This window comes from Pollicipes pollicipes, unplaced genomic scaffold, assembly GCF_011947565.3.
Source record: "Pollicipes pollicipes isolate AB1234 unplaced genomic scaffold, Ppol_2.1 Scaffold_4295;HRSCAF=5057_pilon_pilon_pilon, whole genome shotgun sequence".
Lineage (NCBI taxonomy): Eukaryota > Metazoa > Arthropoda > Thecostraca > Pollicipedomorpha > Pollicipedidae > Pollicipes > Pollicipes pollicipes.
Genome location: NW_023596461.1, coordinates 18,419,891 through 18,438,739, shown reverse-complemented (window position 1 = coordinate 18,438,739; position 18,849 = coordinate 18,419,891). Strand labels below are relative to the sequence as shown.

Below are 18,849 nucleotides of genomic sequence, written 5' to 3'. Positions count from 1 at the left end.
CGGCCGCGCGGATGCGGAGCGGCTGCCGCCTTGGTGCCGGGGCGAGCTTAGCGGCGTTATCAGGCATAGCTGGAACCATTTGGACGGAAGGATGCTCCCCCTGTCTGCCTGCTTTCGTTAGGCGTTGTCTACAAGAATATTTGAATGGCGTGCATGCTGTCGACCGATCTCTGGGTGCGCCCGGTCCGTCACCGCTGGGTGGCGTCAGTGCCTGTTGTCGCTCCCCTTGTCCGAGTGTGGGACTCGGCCCGCCTATGCCGTTCTTCTGGCGGTACGGGTGGGTGAGGTGGTGCTCCTGTCCTAGTGTGTGGGATGCTATGCCCGCCTGTGCCGTTCTTCTGGCAGTACGGGTGGGTGAGGTAGTGCCCCTGTCCTAGTGTGTGGGATGCTTTGCTTGCCTGTGCCGTTCTTCTGGCGGTGCCAGCGGGCGAGGTGGTGCCCGCCCGCCGGCTGACTGGCTGGCCGGCCGGCCGCTGACGGCGCCTGACGCCGCAGACCGGAGCGGGACGAGGACGCCGAGCGCCGACTGCAGGCCGAGGTGAAGGCGCGCCGCGCCCAGCTGCGCGAGCTGCTGGCGCGCCGGCCGCAGGTCTGGATGCCCTTCACCAGGCACGGCCGGCTGCAGGTGCCGCGCAGGAACGGTGAGTCGCCGCCACCGCCGCCCCATGCATGGGCTTACGCCGGAAAGTAAGTCGAGCCAGGCGGTGGTCCGAGGCTAGGCGGCCAAGCCAGGCGGTGGTCCGAGGGGCAGCCGAGCCAGACGGTGGTCCGAGGGGTAGCGGAGCCAGGCGGTGGTCCGAGGCTCGGCGGCCGACCAGCTCACCAGATCAGCTCACCCGCACCAGCCATCAGCTCACCCGCTGGCCCCAGCAGTGTGTGTGTGTGTGGGGGGGGGGGGTTGTGGTGCCGCTGGGTAACCTCGTATCGTGTGGGGGGGAGGAGGGGAGGGGGAGGTGGTCGTCGGAAGAACACCGCCCTCCAGGATCGGCAGGGTTTGTTTTGCGTCACGTGTACACCAACGCGTGTAAAAAACGGGGATCGCTGTTTATCAGACATCGACGACAGATCTTTTAAGTCGCATGAGCCTACATTTTGTCAGTACGAGGCTGGAGGTTTCCTGTGTTGTGATCAGTACGCGTACGGACCTCGCCGTAGTGTTCCTCTAAGCTACTGTCTACTGACACCAGTGGTCTGTCCCTGACGCCGCCGCCGACTGGCGCCCGGCTGCCTCTCAGCTGCGCCGTCGCGCCCCACCCACGCGGCGTCAGCTGACGCACATCAGTGGTCTGTCCCTGGCGCCGCCGCCGGCTGGCGCCCGGCTGCCTCTCACCTGCGCCGTCGCGCCCCACCCACGCGGCGTCAGCTGACGCACATCAGCGTGTGAACCGGCTGCGACGCGCCGCTGGACACGTCTCCCGCCTCCGTGCCGGCAGTGTCGGCGCTGCAGGTGGCCAAGGCGGGAACGGCCGCCCCGGGGCCGGACCCCGAAGACGGCGGTCCGGCGCCGGTCGAGGCGACGGTGGCGCCACCGCCGCAGGACGGCGACGCCGGGAGTCGCCCGGACAAGCGGAAAGCGGTCGCCGCCGCGGCCCCGAGCCACAAGCCCAAGCAGGCTGCCAGCGCCAAGCGCCGCAGGAAGAAGAGCTGGTTCGCCAGGAAGGGCAAATAGGCACGCGGCATAGTCGAACTGAAAGGTGCTGGAAATATCTTGTGAGGAGCAAAAATACATCTTGTTCATGTGCGTACACGTGTGGGCGGTGACGAACTCAGCATATTTCACGAGCAGTGTACGTTGCTGACGTCCGCATGGTTCATGCTCTCCCTTCAGAACGTTGACAGGACCACACGCACACGTTTGAAAGCGCACATCAAGATAAATGTATTTAACTAAAGCGGTCATATAAAATACATGTACACTGGCCACCTACATGACAGATTCAAGCGAAAGCGTGCTTCCGCACCTGATACACCAGTGACGTCAGAGGCCTGACGTCACTGAGAGAGCCAGCTGCTGCGAGATGAGGTATGGGCACGGCCGGGCGGTATCACAGCATAGTCGGACGCGGCACCCCTCGCGCTCCTCCCACCTCTAGCCACGGACGTCCTACTTGGCCCCTAAACCATCGGTGGTCGCGCGAGGCTGAGACCGCCAAGTCTGTCCGCCAAGGCTAGCGCGGGCGGCAAAGGTCCGTCGACAGCATCGCACCCGGAACGCCATCCTACTGCGCGGAGGTATCCGCGCAGTATTGCAATACATGCATATTGCGTATCACCTACGAATTACATGGCCGCCTCGCCTCCGAGCCCGTGAAGCGAAGCTGGACAGCTACGATGTCTACAGCTGAGACACAATTCGTCACAGAAGCGCGCCATCCTCGTGCATGCCGGAGGCCGCGTGGTGCAACGTAGAAGGCCGCGCTCACCATCTGCTGTCATCTGTCACCGACAGCATCAGTCGGCCAGCTCCGCCGAGCGCTGAAGTATTCACATGGGCCTCCGGCCCGAGCCGCATGAGACCAGGTATGTGCACATCCCGACCGGAGAATATCGCGCATATCGTCACAGCTCTAACACGCCATTTACACGCATCCATAAATACACCGACGCACACGCAAGCGCGCAAGGCTCGGCCGTCGGCCCAGTCCCTGACGAAACTCCGTCTGCTGTGGTTTAAGGCATGCCGCCGACGCTACTTGTCCCCGGTAATGCACGCAGCCGCGTGCTCACCGCTCATGGCCGTGGTCCGTGAGAAGTGTGAGAGCATTCTCGGGGCGGGCGAGAGGGCCCGGCGGCCCCCATCAGCAGCCGGTCGCCTCCCCGTCCGTCGTCCCCAGCAATCCAGGTTACGAGATCCGCCTACCGCTCCTCGTCTCCTCTTGTGATTGAGACAATCTATTTTACATTCAGCGTCCCGCCTCCGACCCCGACGCCGCCGTTTTCGGCGGGCGCGCGGCGCCACCCCTCCACCGCCTGACACCCCTGCCACCGTACACGGCTACCGACCCCGTCGCCACCGAGCTCTTCAACTGCGCTAGCCCTGGCCAGCGCTCGTCCTCAGCCGGCCCGGTCCGCCGCCGGACGCCGTTTCCCGGTTGCACCATCGGCGCCGCGCCGGCACCGGACGCCGCTCGCCGCCGGCCGGGCCATCAGGCGGGTCGCAGCAGCGCCATGGTCAGCAGGCCCAGGCCGTAGGCGAAGGCCAGCTTCACCTGAGAGCTGATGTGCAGCTGCGGCGGCACGAGCGAGGGCGCCGTCTCGCCGGCCGTCGGCAGCAGCAGGGCGCCGATGCAGACCAGCGCCGCCGCCACCACCAGGCAGTGGTGCTGGCTCACCTGGCCCAGACCGTACCCGCCTGCCGGCGCCGGGCGATAAGACATTTAGACGGCGAACGGTGCGCCCAGCCCGCACACCATCAGACGTCCCCCCCCCCCCTCACATGGCTCGCACTTCTGTAATAACACGTTTGTGGGTTGGCAAAGTGCCCGTGGTGCATGCTCCTTGTGGGCAAGAACGAAGTCTCGCGATCGTAGGTGAGATAACTTTTTCGGGGGAGGCTCTATCGAACAGCGACAGCGGTCACCAGATTGGCTCCCTTCTTCCGCTCGCCTACCGGCTTCATGAAACGAAGCGGGACAACAGACAACAAAGCACATGCGTGACAACAGCGGGACAACAAAACAGACAACAGCGGGACAACAAAGCACATGCATGAACGTGAATGACAACTTACTTTCGTACTTTCAGCTTAACTATTCATGACTGGTAAAACAAACAAAATGCTTCGCGTAAATCACTTCCTTTCAGCAGAGAACAGGAGAGTTCTCCCAGACCCGATCACCAGATCTCCCCTCCCCTGAGCTGACCCGCCGTCGGCTCACCTGGCGGCTCGCGAGCCGGCCTGGTGTCGGCGCCCCTACGCTCCTGCACCACCGAGTGGAAGCCCTCGCGCTCCTGCTCCAGCTCCTCGTGTTCCTCGGCCGGCGGTCGGCCCGGCAGCAGCGTGGACGGCAGGTAAGTCCGGCCGATCAGCTGCGGAGGCGGCCACCGCATTAGGAAGGCGGACAGCGACATTCACGGTCGCACCAGTGCCGAGTCTGTGACCTCTACGTCTCCGGAGCCTAGCCCCGGAGGCGCAGAGGTGCAGACTGCAGCGCCCCACACATCATCAACCCCGAAGGACTGGGCGATAAACAGCGTGCACCAGTACAAAGGCCAGACAGGGAAACTGCGCGGACCAATTACGACAGCAAGTTCGTGAACATCGGCCGGGTAAGTACCATGAAGCCAAACAGCAAAAACTACCACTCAATCTTCCTTCTTTTCTCCACAGGCATCCTCACCAGGCCCGTGTCTGGCTGCGCGGCAACGAGACACAGTATAAACGCCGTCAATGACGCGCCGCGCTCGCTCACCTCCTTGCGGCCAAACTCAACCAACAGCGCTGGGCGCGCGCTCACCTCCTTTTGGCCAAACTCGGCCAGCAGCGCTGGGCGCGCACTCACCTTCTTGTGGTCAAACACGACCAGCAGCGTTGGGCGCGTGCTCAACTCCTCGTGGCCAAGCTCGACCAGCAGCACTGGGCGCGAGCTCACCTTGTGGCCAAACTCGACCAGCAGCGCCGGGCGTGTGCTCACCTCCTTGTGGCCAAACTCGACGATGTCCACGCGGAACTTGTCGGTGACGTTGACCGACTGCACGCTGGGGCTGGTGTGGCGCACCACGATGTCCAGGCAGCACTTGGCCTTGATGGAGCCCACCGGGTCCACCACCTTGTACTTGGCCGGCTGGTTGGCGTACACTGCGGAGCACGGCGGCAAGCGGTGCAGGCGAAGGTAGGCGGCGAAAAGGCTCACATGCTTAGTAATAGTTGTACTCACTTTGCCCAGTGAAAATGTGAATGTTAATGCAGGCTGCTTGACACAGCAATTCACGACACATATGATGTGGTGCTTTAGTTCTATAAGTTAAATATGTAATCATGTGTGTATTAATACCAATAATATGAGCAGTGGTGCAACAAATTGCATCACAAATCATGGCAAAATACATACCTTTGAATGTGATGCCAATATCATATGGGTTGTAGAGAGTGACCACTTGCTTCAAGCTGGCTGGGTCATCCAAGTAAAAATTCAGACTTGATGGAAACACAAAGACAGGATATTTGAGAGATCCCTTTCCTGGTGGTTTCCTGGTTGCCATATTTCTGAAAATAAAATGCCCTAGAGCCCAACAGTGATTAATAAATGGTGTACAACACTGAGACGCCAACAGCAAGGTTGCCCTTACTTCAGAATAAGTTGAAGCCATGCCAGTAGATAAATGTCATTTTGCCTGTCATTTGCCTATTATTTGAATTTGACTTTGAATATAAGCTTTGCTGACATGGTTATCAAGCAATGGTCACAACATACAGACTGCCATTGAGTTGCGTCTTCTTTGATCAGACAGGGAAAAATACCTTTAACTAATAGAATGCATCAAGTTGGATGCGGGTATGTCTCGAGTTTTTTGACAACTGCTCAATTTAGGAATGCACCAAAAATGACAATGGAAGGAATGTTTCAAGGAAGGGAACAGAGTTTCTACAAACAGAAATGACATCAGACACATGGTCAAAATTGTCATCAGCAAATAGCCAATAACAAATTTTCTAAAAACTCATGCAACATGGCCTAACTATATGTGAAATTATCTATTATCTAGTCTCAGGTACCTTGCTCAGTAGAATGGGTGTGGTCCCATGTTCCACCCCTACTTTGAGTGTGCCCTTGAATTTTATTATCTACTTTTTAACAAACAAAACTTTGTTTTACACCAAAAGTTCATATAATTTGTTCTTCTACAAAATCATTGGTTGGTCTACAAACCATGGCAAGCATGCCACCACAATCCTGTGGCACACCAAGTCCTGCCCCAAAAAGGGCAGTAAGCTTCCCAAGTTGGGAAAATTTTGTTAACCCACCTCCCCAAAACTGCACCTTTACCAAATTAAGTCAGTTTTTGTGATCTTACTAGTCCTCTAAGTCTTAGATAACAGTATGACACTTTGAATATACAAATTCAATAACTTCCACCAACCAACTTGGATAAGCTGCCCCATACTGGAAGCTGAGCCCAACCTCTGTCCACACAAGATCTTGTCCAAATTTATCATGGTTTGTGAACTGAGCACTTGAGGGCATCACCAGTGGTATGTGGCCACCATATGTACCAAAGGTCAGATCAGTGATATATATATATATATATATATATATATATATGACAAAAATGAAGTCCCAAATTTGATTTCACAGCTGAATAGCTAGCTTTCTGGTTCCATGATTACCTAATTCTTAGTTCAGGATGGCCACAGAACTACATCATTATTACAGCAACAAAGCAAAGTAACTCATGATTTTAATATTTAAATAATAATGAACAATCCTTTAATGTAATTTATATAGTCCATTCAGTCTTGCAACACATTTATGATTCCAAAGTGTGATGCTTATGTGACTATCTGGACCCTCAAATATCCTTAAAGGCGTAATTTTCCATGCACAGGTTGGTCTCACCCAACTTGTGTCTAACATGGTAGCAATCCCGCAATGTGTTCAAGACATTTCACATTGCCTTATGCCTTAAGCCCCAAAAGTAGAGCCCAGGTGGCATGCATAGGTCCTCTACACGTTTTATAAAAGTACTGCTATACGTTTTGTCCATGATCTTTTACTCTGCAATAAAGTCCGACGACGACCACGTCAGCCTCATAAACAACCTAGGAATTTTGTTCACATGGTGATAATGCGGTTGCTTGAATCTGGGTTATTTCTGAATAACATACGACAGACGCACTCACGATCAATAAATAGCCAGACACCAACACTCACCGTGCCAAATGTCTTCTTATCATGACAATATGAAACAGCTGATGCGGCGAGCCCAACGCGGAGCAGTATTTGGTAGCATTGGTAAAGTTTTTGATTGAGTAAGGTGCCTTCTCATTTTCGCGTGGTATCGTAACAAATACGCTTATGATCATTGCGTGTTCCATTGAATAATTTAACTCCATCAAAATTGTATATCCATCTTAACATACCAAAATGATGCAAGATATCACGTGTAATATCATCTGTTATATCTTCTTTACAAGTCACACGCAATATGTAACTTAAATACCTGCTCAGACACCAAAAGTATAGCAAAACATGCGTCAGGAGCTTGTTTGTATTTCAGCTCAAGGCCAAATGGTCTTCTTGTCCGCATTCAAGGACGTGCTTCCGCGGTTGGTGTAGAGAGGGTCGCGGGGGCACTTGGCCTCAGGGAGGAAGGTGATAGTTTTGCATAACTTCCTGGATCTGCATTTATGTTAAGATGAGATACCACTTCCTAGTTTTGTAGTTAACTGGTAGGCAGATCAGGTTAAGCAGCAACACGATAATTGATAGTAAGGCGGACACCTGGATAGGTAGGAACCAACGCTACACAGTCCTGATTTTTAAGTGTAATTACGTGTAGACTACAATCAACAAACTTTTGCTGCCTCACATTTCTTTGCATTGCTCCCATGGAAAATGCTGATCACCCATGTCTGATTTCTATCACTACCACTATCGCCACATGTGACTGGTAGGTACCTAATCACACTTAGTGCCACGTGTAGCTTGTAGATAGATCTGACAGGTAGGCAACTGAATGGCCAAAATATATTGCCTGTTGTGCCTTGGCCAGGTGTGACATTACAAGTAATTGCTCTGGGATGGAACTTGCTATTTCAAAAAGTCCCCATGCATTGATCATCAGTTCATCATTGATCATTGATCAGGCAGTTCATGATCTGTGAAATTCATAGCTGCTGACACAGCTTGTGAAAGACATCTTTGTAAACATGGTATAAGGTGATGAACATGCTATTTTTGGCATATGTAGCCAGCTCATGTATCATTTCAGATGGAAAAGTGGCTATTTGCCTGCTGCTGGTAACAACAGGTGAAGTTCTTCAGGTAGTGGGCTGCCATGGACCATCTTTCACTGGCTTGGGGGACAGCTATTGCAGCAGTGGTGGTGCACACTGTGGGCATCTGGAACCTGGTCACCCTGGTGCTCTCACTTACCACTGTTGCTGTCAGGTGAGCAGTAATGACTGAGGTATCATAATTAATGCATGGTGTCTTTCTTTTGTCAATCCAACCATATGGCATTTTGCAGCACCTTAGGAAGGATGGATGCAGCTTTACATTTGACTCAGTGGTCCTGCTTGACAGTTATTATTTGAGATCCAGAGAGAGTATGAATTTTCATATTTTGCACTGCACCTTTCATCCAGTGTTTATGCTGAGAAATGTGACAAGATTCAAAAAATGTTGGAGGGAATAATTTGAGATTAACTGCTTCTGATATAGTATGCAGATAGCCATCAAATTTGGACCTGTTAAGCTAGAATGTTAAAATGATTACAACTTGCTATAAAACTTCCAAGCCAGAAATGTTGAATATATTGATACTACCATTGACCTGTTGACAGTTCAAGGAAAAATAACAGTTAGCTTATATTGACTTGAACTAGCCCATCTTGAACAGCTGGGCTAGCATGCTTTTGTGCCCTCAGCATTTTGTGTGTCTGGTTTTCAGTGGCAGATTTGGGATTTTGTCAAGGGGTGTGTGCACATGATATTGTAGGGCCCCCTAGAGTTAGGAGCTCCCTCCAAAAAATCCTTGTGTTTCTGCCATTAAATGCTAAGATTATTACATATGTTATGTTGCATACAAGAACTATGACACATGCTATTTTGCATATGGGAAGCCATCTTTCTCTGCACAGCCTTAGAAAATTAGGTTTAGTGCCTATATGCATACATGGAGCTTGTTCATTTGCTCTAGATCATGGTGGATTCCATCATTTTGAAGCTAAGTATTTTAAAAAATACATGGCGGAATGAACTTAAGTTGGTTGCTATATACCATTAGGATCAGGCTGAAGGCTAATTCCTAGCATGTTTTCTGCCAGCTAGCAAGTCCATGTAATCAGGTGATGGCTGATGACTAATGCAGAGTTTTTGCTTTGACAGCTATGAAGCAGTAAAAAAATATCATAACATTCAAAATGCATTAAAAGCATGTTGCATGTTTCATTGGCACATATTTGAATGCTGCTCTAAGGCTTAAGGCACCAGGAGAAATTGTCCTGTAGTTTTGGAACTTATACACATGATGTAAATTGGCCCAGGCCGTACACTCGTGCAGGTTAAACGTCCTGGCACTCGTAAGTGCTCACAGGGATTTTGGCAACTGAGTAAGACCCTTTCGTTTTCATCAGAAGACCTCACGACCAACGTATAGGACCCGGGGCGATCTAGACTACTCAGACTTAGGTCCTCGTCAACGGCGTAGGCCTTCCCATGATATGGGAAATCCTGAGGCCTATAGAGATGGAGCCTGAGCGACCGAGGGCGCCGCGGCATCCAAATGAAGACTCCTGTTGACAGTATAGGATTCTCAGAGCAGGTGAGAACCCAAGACCAATGTAGTGGGCCCCTGAACGATCGGGAGGGCCCCCCGGCAGACTAACTATAGGACCCCGACCAGAGTGCGGGTCCCACCGAGGAAAAGGAAATTCCCAAGGCCATTGGACATGAATTAATGCCCTGGGCGGTCGACGAGTGCCCGGGCATGTTAGCAAATAGTGTTCCAACAGCAGCGTGGTGCCCGTTGAGAAAAGGCGAGGAAATCAATGGTGGCGTGAGAGGCTCCTTAGCATTCGAATTCACTCGGCAAGTGGACATGAAAAACACCCGGCGACAGCGTAGGGCCTCTGGACATTGTATTGAGCCTTACAATTTCCTTCAATTACCACCCTCTCAATCAGCAAATAATTATCTTTATCTGCTCACGGACTCTGCCGTCTCACTGCTCTTCGTCGCTTGGAGGTCCAAAGACGTGCGATTGTGCTTTGTTTTGTGTCAGAAAACTGCATCCATTCGGCCGGTTATGGGCCTATTTGGAGCCTATGTGCTCCCGCGGTTGACAAGGGGTGGGGCGCGTCCCCGTGTCCCCCGCCCCCTCTGTTCGCCACTGGCCCGAACAGTTTAACAGATTGGATCTCGCCATTCAAAAATAAGTACTCAAGGCACAATGTACAGGGCCCAGAACAATCGACCGCGTCCAAGCACGATGATGGGTGGGGGCCCCGACAAGATCGTAGAGTCCTCCATTCAAATCGGAAGTACCAAAGATCTAGTGTAGGGGCTCCCGAAAGATCAAGTGTACCCGAGCAGGTTATCAAACGACCCCCGATAGGAGCGTTTTAAATATCGAGACCCAATATGCAGGGCCTCGAACACAATCCAGCGTGCCCGAGGGTGCGAACAGATGTAGCCTCCGACAAGCGCATAGGACCCTCCTTTCAAGTGGGAAGTACCCCAGCCCCAATATGGAGGGCTCCCGAACGATCGAGTGTGCCCTAGCTGGTGAACTGATCGGACCCCCACGATAAGCGTAGGGCCGTAAGCAAGTGACGGTATTAAAAGGGCCTTAGACCAATGTAGAAGACCCATGAGCATATCGCCAGTATGTTAGTAGACCAGCGTGAAGGACCCCTAAGCAACCGCGTGTGCTCCGGCTTAGGAGTCCCGGCAAAAGTGTATAGAACCTTTCGGATGAATGAGAAGAGTCCGTGGAGGGCCCCTGATCGGTCAAGAGTGCTCAGGCACCCTAGCAGATAGGTGCCACATCAGAGCAGGGCCCTATGAGAAAATGCAAAGAGATCAAGGGCAACGCGGAAGGCTCCAGAGATCGGATTGACCTAGCAAGTGGACATGTAGGACCTTCGGGAATGGCCTAGGAATGGCGTAGGGCCTCCGGATAGCGCAATAGGCGTTAAGTCTTCGAATCACCTCCCTCTCAATCATTAAATGATTATTTTTGTGTGTTTGTGGTCCATTCACTTTCGCTTGTGGCGGCTCTTGGTCGCCTGAAAGCTCAAAGATATCCAATTTTGTCGCGTTTTGTGTAATAAACTGCGTCTGTTCGGCCGGCCATGGGCCTCTTCGGAGCCTACGGTCTCCTTTGGGGACAAGGGGGGGGGGGGGGGGCACGGTCCCGTTCCCCCTTTGGGTCTGCCCCTGTTGGTATTGGATGTTATAGACAGTGCTGAAATAAAGTTTTGCGTTTTGAGCATGGTGATAAAATTTTCGACTTTATTTTGTACTTGGTGTATGTCGCATTATAACACGAACAGGCTGAAGGCAGGACATGCACAGACTGGACCCCATTATTGGTATAGTCAGACTCGCGGCTTAAGAGTCATAAAGGCATCTGGCCAACAAAGAGTAACAAACGCCCATCGAGGTTGGCCTACCACAGGTGCTGTGCACATATTCTTAACTAATCTGACTACCTGACCTGCCTGGAGTTAGGTGTAAATGGGAGCTTTAGACTGATAGAACTTGTCCAAACGATTTTTACAAGCTTGTTATGATTTTAAATTGTATAACTCAGTGTCTTACCCATAGAAACTAAAATTGTTGGTGTCACCAGCTCACCCTAACCTCTCTTTACAACTCACTCTGGAAATGTTGGTAGGATTGGTATCAAAAGATGCGTGATATAACACTGAGTAATAATAAAATGTTTGTATAAATAGGTGTGCTGCATGCAGGTACATCCTTAACCAAAGAAGCATACAGTCCACACCAGCAACTGCAGCCTTGACACATAAAGCTGCATGGGGCAACCAGTGTTGCGATGCAGTAGGCTGATGCGGGCTGGTGTACCGCACCTACCTGATGCCTATACGACATCGTCATCATATTTCACAAAATATGGCTTGCCGCTTAAGTACCACTGAAATATGACAGGCCGCATCTGGAATGAGACCTGACTAACTGGGGTTGGCCTGGGGTGCTCATACATAACTCCATTAACTACTAGCTTGTGGTTGGTCAGGCCAGCCCGGACTGTGCCATTTTCAAAATGGATTTGAAGTATGTCCCATTGCAGACCAGCCCAGCTTCCTGTTGGGCTGGGCTGCTGCTCTTGCTGCCCCATCCCCTCCTGTCGGGATCTGTCCAGCTCCATTCAGTCTCGTCTGGTCCAGTCCCATCTTGTCGTACATGACCCCATCCTGTCCTGTCTCGGGACCCCATCTGGTCTTGTGCAGCTACATCCAGTCTTGCCTGGCCTTGTCTAGTCCCACATGGCCCATCTGGTCACATCTGGTTCCCATATGATTCTATCTGGCCCTATCTGGTCCCATCTGCCCCCCCCCCCCCCCCCCATCCTGTCCGGTCCACCTCCATTCAGTTCCATCTGGCCCTATCTGGTCCCGTCTGGATGCATCCGGTCTCATCCAGCCCTGTTTGTCGCATCCAGTTGTCCCATCCAGTACAGTCTGGTCCAATCTGGTCCTGTTCAGTGCCATGGGGTCCCAGCAGGTCCCATCCAACCCCATCGAATATTTTATGTTCATCAGTTTGCGAGCAGTAAGACATATGTCATGGAGATTCGGTGCCTGTAACGCTCTTCAGCTAACTGCGGTATAACACCAGCTAGCATCAGGTTACTGCGCCGCGAACTTGATGGCCTCAGGCCGCCGGCCGTGGCTTTCACGGCAGAAATTCTGGATGTGGGTGCTAATATAGGCTATTTGGTTCATTCAGCTGGTATATATCCATACACATCTGTGGTATTATTCCATCCTGTGGGGGCCTTCAGGCGTGATTGTGTGCAGAGAAGTCGGTCTTGTCGGGGCTTGCGCCAGCAGTGTTGCCAGGGCCAACAACGAATATATAACAATGTATGATAATAAGAATATGTAATATAAAGATATATTATATATAATATAATAATAATGTATCATATATCACAATAATGTATAATATATAATAATATATAATATGGCCCTCCTCCAGCATTGTTTGAATTAGTCGTGCCTGGAACATGCAGTAGCACAAACTGGAAGCACAAACTATTTTTCTTCACAGCAGAGATGCATAGGGAATGAAATGTGTCTGTACCAAATCACGAAGAAATGTGAAAGCATGGACACACACAGACGCTAGACACCGTTGTTGTCATTGTCGAGATGCGTCTTTGCGCCATGTGCTCGCGCTCTTAAGTGTCACCAATGACACCGCGGACGGGCTGACTGTGTGGCCAGCCTGCTCCTCCTGCAGCGGGCCTGCATCTGCAGCGAGTCTGCTCCTCCTGCGGCGAGCCTGCTCCCCCTGCAACGAGCCTGCTCCTCCTGCAGCGAGCCTGCTCCTGCAGCGAGCCTGCTCCTCCTGCAGCGAGCCCGCTTCTCCTGCAGCGAGCCTGCTCCCCCTGCAACGAGCCTGCTCCTCCTGCAGCGAGCCTGCTCCCCCTGCAGCGAGCCTGCCGCTCCTGCAGCGAGCCTGCTCCTCGTGCGACGAGCCTGCTCCTCCTGCAGCGAGCCTGCTCCTCCTGCAGCGAACCTGCTCCTGCAATGAGCCTGCTCCTCCTGCAGCGAGCCTGCTCCTCATGCAGCGAGCCTGCTCCTCCTGCAGCCAGCCTGGTCCTCCTGCAGGGAGCCTGCTCCTCCTGCGGCGAGCCCGCCCATCCTCCGGCGAGCCTACTTCTCTTACAGCGAGCCTGTCGTGTGACGGTGCGCGCTCCCTTCAGCGAGCCTGATCCTCCTGCAGCGAGTCTGCTCCTCCTGCAGCGAGCCTGATCCTCCTGCAGCGAGTCTGCTCCTCCTGCAGCGAGCCTGGTCTTCCTGCAGCGAGTCTGCTCCTCCTGCAGCGAGCCTGCTCCTCCTGCGGCAAGCCTGCCCCTCCTGCGGCAAGCCTGCCCCTCCTGCGGCGAGCCTGCATCTGCAGCGAGCCTGCTCCTCCTGCAGCGAGCCTGCTCCTCCTGCAGCGAGCCTGCTCCTCCTGCAGCGAGCCTGCTCCTCCTGCGGCGAGCCTGCTCCCCCTGCAGCGAGCCTGCTCCCCCTGCAGCGAGCCTGATCCTCCTGCAGCGAGTCTGCTCCTCCTGCAGCGAGCCTGGTCTTCCTGCAGCGAGTCTGCTCCTCCTGCAGCGAGCCTGCTCCTCCTGCAGCGAGTCTGCTCCTCCTGCGGCGAGCCTGGTCTTCCTGCAGCGAGTCTGCTCCTCCTGCAGCGAGTCTGCTCCTCCTGCAGCGAGTCTGCTCCTCCTGCGGCGAGCCTGGTCTTCCTGCAGCGAGCCTGATCCTCCTGCAGCGAGTCTGCTCCTCCTGCAGCGAGCCTGGTCTTCCTGCAGCGAGTCTGCTCCTCCTGCAGCGAGCCGATCGTGTGACAGTGCCACGCGTGCCGACAGTTTCTGCCTGACGCTGTACTGGCGTCACGGACGGGCGGCGGACGAGTACAGTGTGCAGACATGCCGCTCCCGCCTGCCGCTGCCCAGCCCCGGCATCCCGGCGGTGAGTGCGCCGCCACCGAGCCGCAGTCGGAGGCCAACTCAACGCCACCTTGCCCTGCCGTATGCTTGCTGATCCTGTGCGCCGGCCGCGCTAATGCTGCCGTGCTCAGCGACTGCTGTTGTCGGGGCTAGAAATTGTGTTACCTAGAACATTTGCGTAGGTTGAATGATAGCAAATAGCTGCAGACACCGGATACGCGAAACTGAGCTGATTAGCCCGACGTAGCTGGAGATGACGCTATGTAAGTGAGAGACCTTTAGCCGGGCGGCATCAGCTGAGCGCACGTGGACGCAGGTGGGCACAGTCTGAATCTGGCAGGCATCCTGCACGTCTGTGCCGTGTGCAGGGCACGTGTCCGGTCACAGGTCGCCGCCCGTCCGGCCCAGTGCCGCACTTTCGTGTGTTCTGCTCCAGAAAGGCTGGAGCACTGAGCACCGGCAGTGCCCATTTTACGTCCCACTCTTCTCGGATGTGTCATTGTTTTTGCCTGCTCCGAGCGGTGCTCGCAGGGCCGCGTTAGTTCTGTCTGTAGTGGTGCCTGTCCCGCTTCAACTCCGATCTGGATGTCGCCGCGCAGACGCCATCCGGCTATCCCACGTGCTGACATTTCCTGGTGGCCGGCAGACCGCCTCTCTGACGTGCCCCGCTCGCTGGCATGTCTTGTCTCTGACTCGTCTCCATTCTGACCTCCCCGGTCGCCGACAGATCGTGTCTCTGACCCGTCTCGGTTCTGACATTCCCCGCTCGCCGGCAGATCGTGTCTGTGACCCGTCTCCGTTCTGACCCGCCCCGGTGGCCGGCAGATCGTGTCTCTGACCCGTCTCCCTTCTGACCTGCCCCGGTGGCCGGCAGGTCGTGTCTCTCACCCGTCCCCGTTCTGACCTGCCTCGGTCGCCGACAGATCGTGTCTCTGACCCGTCTCCGTTCTGACCTCCCCCGGTCGCCGACAGATCGTGTCTCTGACCCGTCTCCGTTCTGACCTGCCTCGGTCGCCGCCAGATCGTGTCTCTGACCCGGTCTCCCCCACGTGAGCTGCGCTTCGACCAGCGGTACACGGGCTCCAGTCCGATCGACGAGCAGATCAAGCAGGTGCTGCAGTTCGCCTTCCGGGACTTCGTCAAACCATGGTGAGCCGGCGTCATCGGGGCGGGCCCGTTGCACAATACCTTGTAATGCTTTTTACTATATTCCTACGTGCCATTTCATTACATTACACAGTGTATTTTTAAAAGCTTCCGAGCAGCATCCAAGGAATTTCAAGTTTGCAAGTAAATACGTCACACGAACTCCTCCGTTTTCCAGGTATTTCAGCATATCGGACGACCCGGAGTTTTTGTACGAGCTGCATCAGCTGATTCAGCACCTGGTCGTCGGCCTGGCATCCCGGTACGTGACCAGGCCGTGTGTGGATGGCGGCGGGCAGGCTGCGTTCAGCTCCACCATAGCTCAATGTCACAGGCAGAGCATTGTCGCCCGCGCTACCCATGGGGGTGACGTCACAGGACCAAGTCCACGTAGTTTTCCATACCACATAGCAAGAAGGAATGACTTTGTTCGTTGGTTTTTGTAGGAATGCAGGAGGTTAAGCATGCGAGTTGTCTTGCTGTGCGAAGGGGTTGGGTGCGGGAAGTTTTTGTTGGACGTAATTGTGCATTTGACATGGGCCTGGGTCCGAGTATGGCGTGCCAGAGTCGTGAGCGTACACCCATTTGTCATTGTCGAGGACGCGGACGGGCCGGCGCACCTGATGTGAGGCTCGCGCAGGCTTGTCGGGGCGAGGGTTATGGACCAGGTGCTGTACCTGGCGGGCGCTGCACGGGTGTGTCGGGGCGGAGGAGGGTTAGGTGGCGCACTGCGTGGGCCATTTGTCCACGACCGTGTGCGGCGGGTCGTGGGTTCGAACCTAACCACTGCCCGAGTGTTTTACTGTGAACCACGACAACACCCACGGGATATGGCTGTGTGGGACGACCACAGAAGTGGCACGTGTAGCTCAATGAGCGAACGACTGATGTATGGCCGAGGACGTGCGCGGAACACCGCGCCTGACGTGGATTGTGTGCGGCTACGCCAGAGCCAAGGACGTGGACTGGGTGCCGTACCTGACGAGGAAGCTGGTGGAAGATGTGGCGCTGCACCTGCGCATGTTCCGGCAGGCGCGTACCCGCTTCCGGGTAAGACCGCCCACCCAGCCCCGCAGTCCGCTGTGCTGGCCCCACGTCCCTGCGATTTCGGGGCGCATTTTGTTGACCGTGTCGATCGTGATAGCTTATTGTCATTACGCTCTTGTTCTTCAGCACATTCAGTAACATACACCTTGCATTACTAAATTGTGCTTCACTTATTTGACTGTGCATGGTTTCACGTGGTTTTAACCACGTCTCAGAGATTGGGGTGGGGTCAAATGGGGATTCGGAGATCAAACTGGAATCTGGAGAGGGCGATGGTACGTACCTGAAAGTGACTCCCTTCAAGGGGAAATATGAAGCGTATATTTCGCTGGAAACATTTTAGGTGGCAAAATCCCACTTAATGAAAATTGGAATACCTGTTCGCCCTCTGTGATCGCACCCACTTGTCTGTGTCCTTTACTGTTATGGTGAGCGGTCTTGTGATCCTGGGTCGATAAGATATCTTCACGCGCACTGTGTTGATGGCGCAGGAGCAGCTGGACACCAAGCCAGTGGATCTGGAGTCGATCTTCTTCGACCTGGAGGCGGGTTTGGAGAAGAAGCGGCTCTGTCGCGATCTGGTCTGCACGGTCGACACGTACGAGAAGGGTGGGTGCTCGCTCTGGCGTCGCGTCAGAGCCGCCGCCGACATGCAGAGGCTCACAGCTGTTGTTGGACGCGGCGGCTGCAGGCCGACCGTCCAGGCCGCGCGCTCCACGCTCCACACCCCACACTCCACACTCCACACTCCACACTCCACACTCCACGCTTCACACTTCACGCCCCACGCTCCACACTTACACTCCACACTTCACGCCCCACACTTCACACCCCACACTTCACACTCCACACCCCACACTCCACACCCCACACTCCACACCCCACACTCCACGCTTCACACTTCACGCCCCACACCCCACACTTCACACTCCACACTCCACACTCCACACTCCACACTTCACGCCCCACGCCCCACGCCCCACGCCCCACGCCCCACGCCCCACGCCTCACGCCGCACGCCGCACGCCGCACGCCGCACGCCGCACGCCGCACGCCGCACGCCCCACGCCCCACGCCCCACGCCCCACGCCCCACGCCCCACGCCCCACGCCTCACGCTCCACGCCCCACACTCTGCACTCTGCACTCTGCACTCTGCACTCTGCACTCTGCACTCCGCACTCCGCACTCCGCACTCCGCGCTCCACACTCCACACTCTGCACTCCACACTCCACACTCCACACTCCACACTCCGCGCCCTACAACCTACTCCCCACGCCCCACGCCCCATACTACCACTCCCCACCCCAAACTCCCCACTCCCCACCCCACACCCCCCACACTCCCCACTCCCCACCCCACCCAACCACATGCGCCCCGCCCTCACACGACTGACAGTGCGCTGTCTCCCAGGGCTGAAGACAGCCGTTACTGGAAGCGCCCTCGGTGCATCCATCGCATTGCATCCTACGTACATTCATTGCACATACGCCATCTTTGGACCTGATGCCGATGAAGCTCCAGCGCCAGCGATAACCGAGTGTTCGCAGACCAGCACTTGGGTAGTCGTGACGGCACGCGGCATGCTAAGCTGTCAGGGATCACGAGCCACGTCAGCATGTCGTGACAGGGGCACCGGACCTAGTAAAGGGCTGGAGAGAGGTTTTAACGTCACTTAGCATTGGGCCGTCCACAACGAGAGGCCCCGGAGCCCAGCCGTTACTGCTGCACCTCAGCGTCGGGGCACAGCGCCGCCGAGAGACGCCTGACTCAAGCGGCATTACGCAGCATTTCCAATAGATGGCGGACACAGATGGCATCACACGGCGCCTCCTGGCGTTGCCGTGACCTCGAGCGTCAGGACGCCGTACTCCAGTGTTTACGGACTCAGGGGTCAGTACAAGGCGCCTCCGAGAGATGGCGTTGGCGTGTGACGGCGGTGCTCTGCCGGGCAGACTACCTGCGGGACTGTGAGCCGCGTGCTGCTGCACCAGCTGCTGCCGGAGCCGGAGTTCGCCTGCCGCGCCCAGCTGGCCGCCGCTGTCGAGCTGCTCTCGCAGATGGCGCTGCTGCCGCTCTCGCAGATGCTGACGGCGCCGGACTTCGTCAACAGGACCGTCGTGTGGCTGGTGAGGCGAGGTCTGGAGCTCGCACAGAGGCGCGAGCATATGCTTTGAATAGTGCTTTCCCTCCGAACTGCTGCAGGGTGGGGACGTCTCCACCACTGCTGCCGAGTTTCTCACCGACGCGCCTGGCTGCGTTGCTGTGCAATGACGCCCAAACCCAGTGGCGTGCTCCTGT

The 18,849-nt window shown here is 55.1% G+C and overlaps 3 protein-coding genes across 4 annotated transcripts; 2 read left to right on the top strand and 1 right to left on the bottom strand.

Annotated features, from left to right (window-relative positions):
* Nucleotides 1–2,818: 2,818 nt before the first annotated feature.
* LOC119096936 (motile sperm domain-containing protein 1) lies at nt 2,819–6,946 on the bottom strand. Of its 2 annotated transcripts, none has more exons than XM_037219942.1 (5): nt 6,873–6,946; nt 5,052–5,222; nt 4,635–4,798; nt 3,879–4,029; nt 2,819–3,352 (listed from the first exon to the last, which is right to left on the bottom strand). In XM_037219942.1, the coding sequence occupies exons 2-5, from the start codon at nt 5,200–5,202 to the stop codon at nt 3,147–3,149; spliced, it is 672 nt and encodes a 223-aa protein (XP_037075837.1). In that variant the 5' UTR covers nt 5,203–5,222; nt 6,873–6,946; the 3' UTR covers nt 2,819–3,146. The 2 variants fall into 2 exon arrangements, with proteins under 2 accessions (XP_037075837.1, XP_037075838.1); XM_037219943.1 differs by lacking the exon at nt 6,873–6,946 and adding an exon at nt 6,842–6,868.
* Nucleotides 6,947–7,086: 140 nt separating this feature from the next.
* On the top strand, nt 7,087–15,508 carry LOC119097255 (uncharacterized). Its single transcript, XM_037220304.1, has 5 exons — nt 7,087–7,450; nt 7,933–8,111; nt 14,275–14,377; nt 15,083–15,136; nt 15,377–15,508. Exons 2-5 carry the CDS (start codon nt 7,999–8,001, stop codon nt 15,506–15,508), a joined length of 402 nt encoding a protein of 133 aa, XP_037076199.1. The 5' UTR covers nt 7,087–7,450; nt 7,933–7,998.
* Nucleotides 15,509–15,679: 171 nt separating this feature from the next.
* On the top strand, nt 15,680–18,677 carry LOC119096935 (sorting nexin-13; the record flags this gene model as incomplete). Its single annotated transcript, XM_037219941.1, is given in 4 exon segments — nt 15,680–15,763; nt 16,452–16,551; nt 17,040–17,157; nt 18,504–18,677. Coding segments are annotated over 3 exon segments (342 nt in total), but the record flags the coding sequence as incomplete, so codon positions are not given.
* Nucleotides 18,678–18,849: the final 172 nt, after the last annotated feature.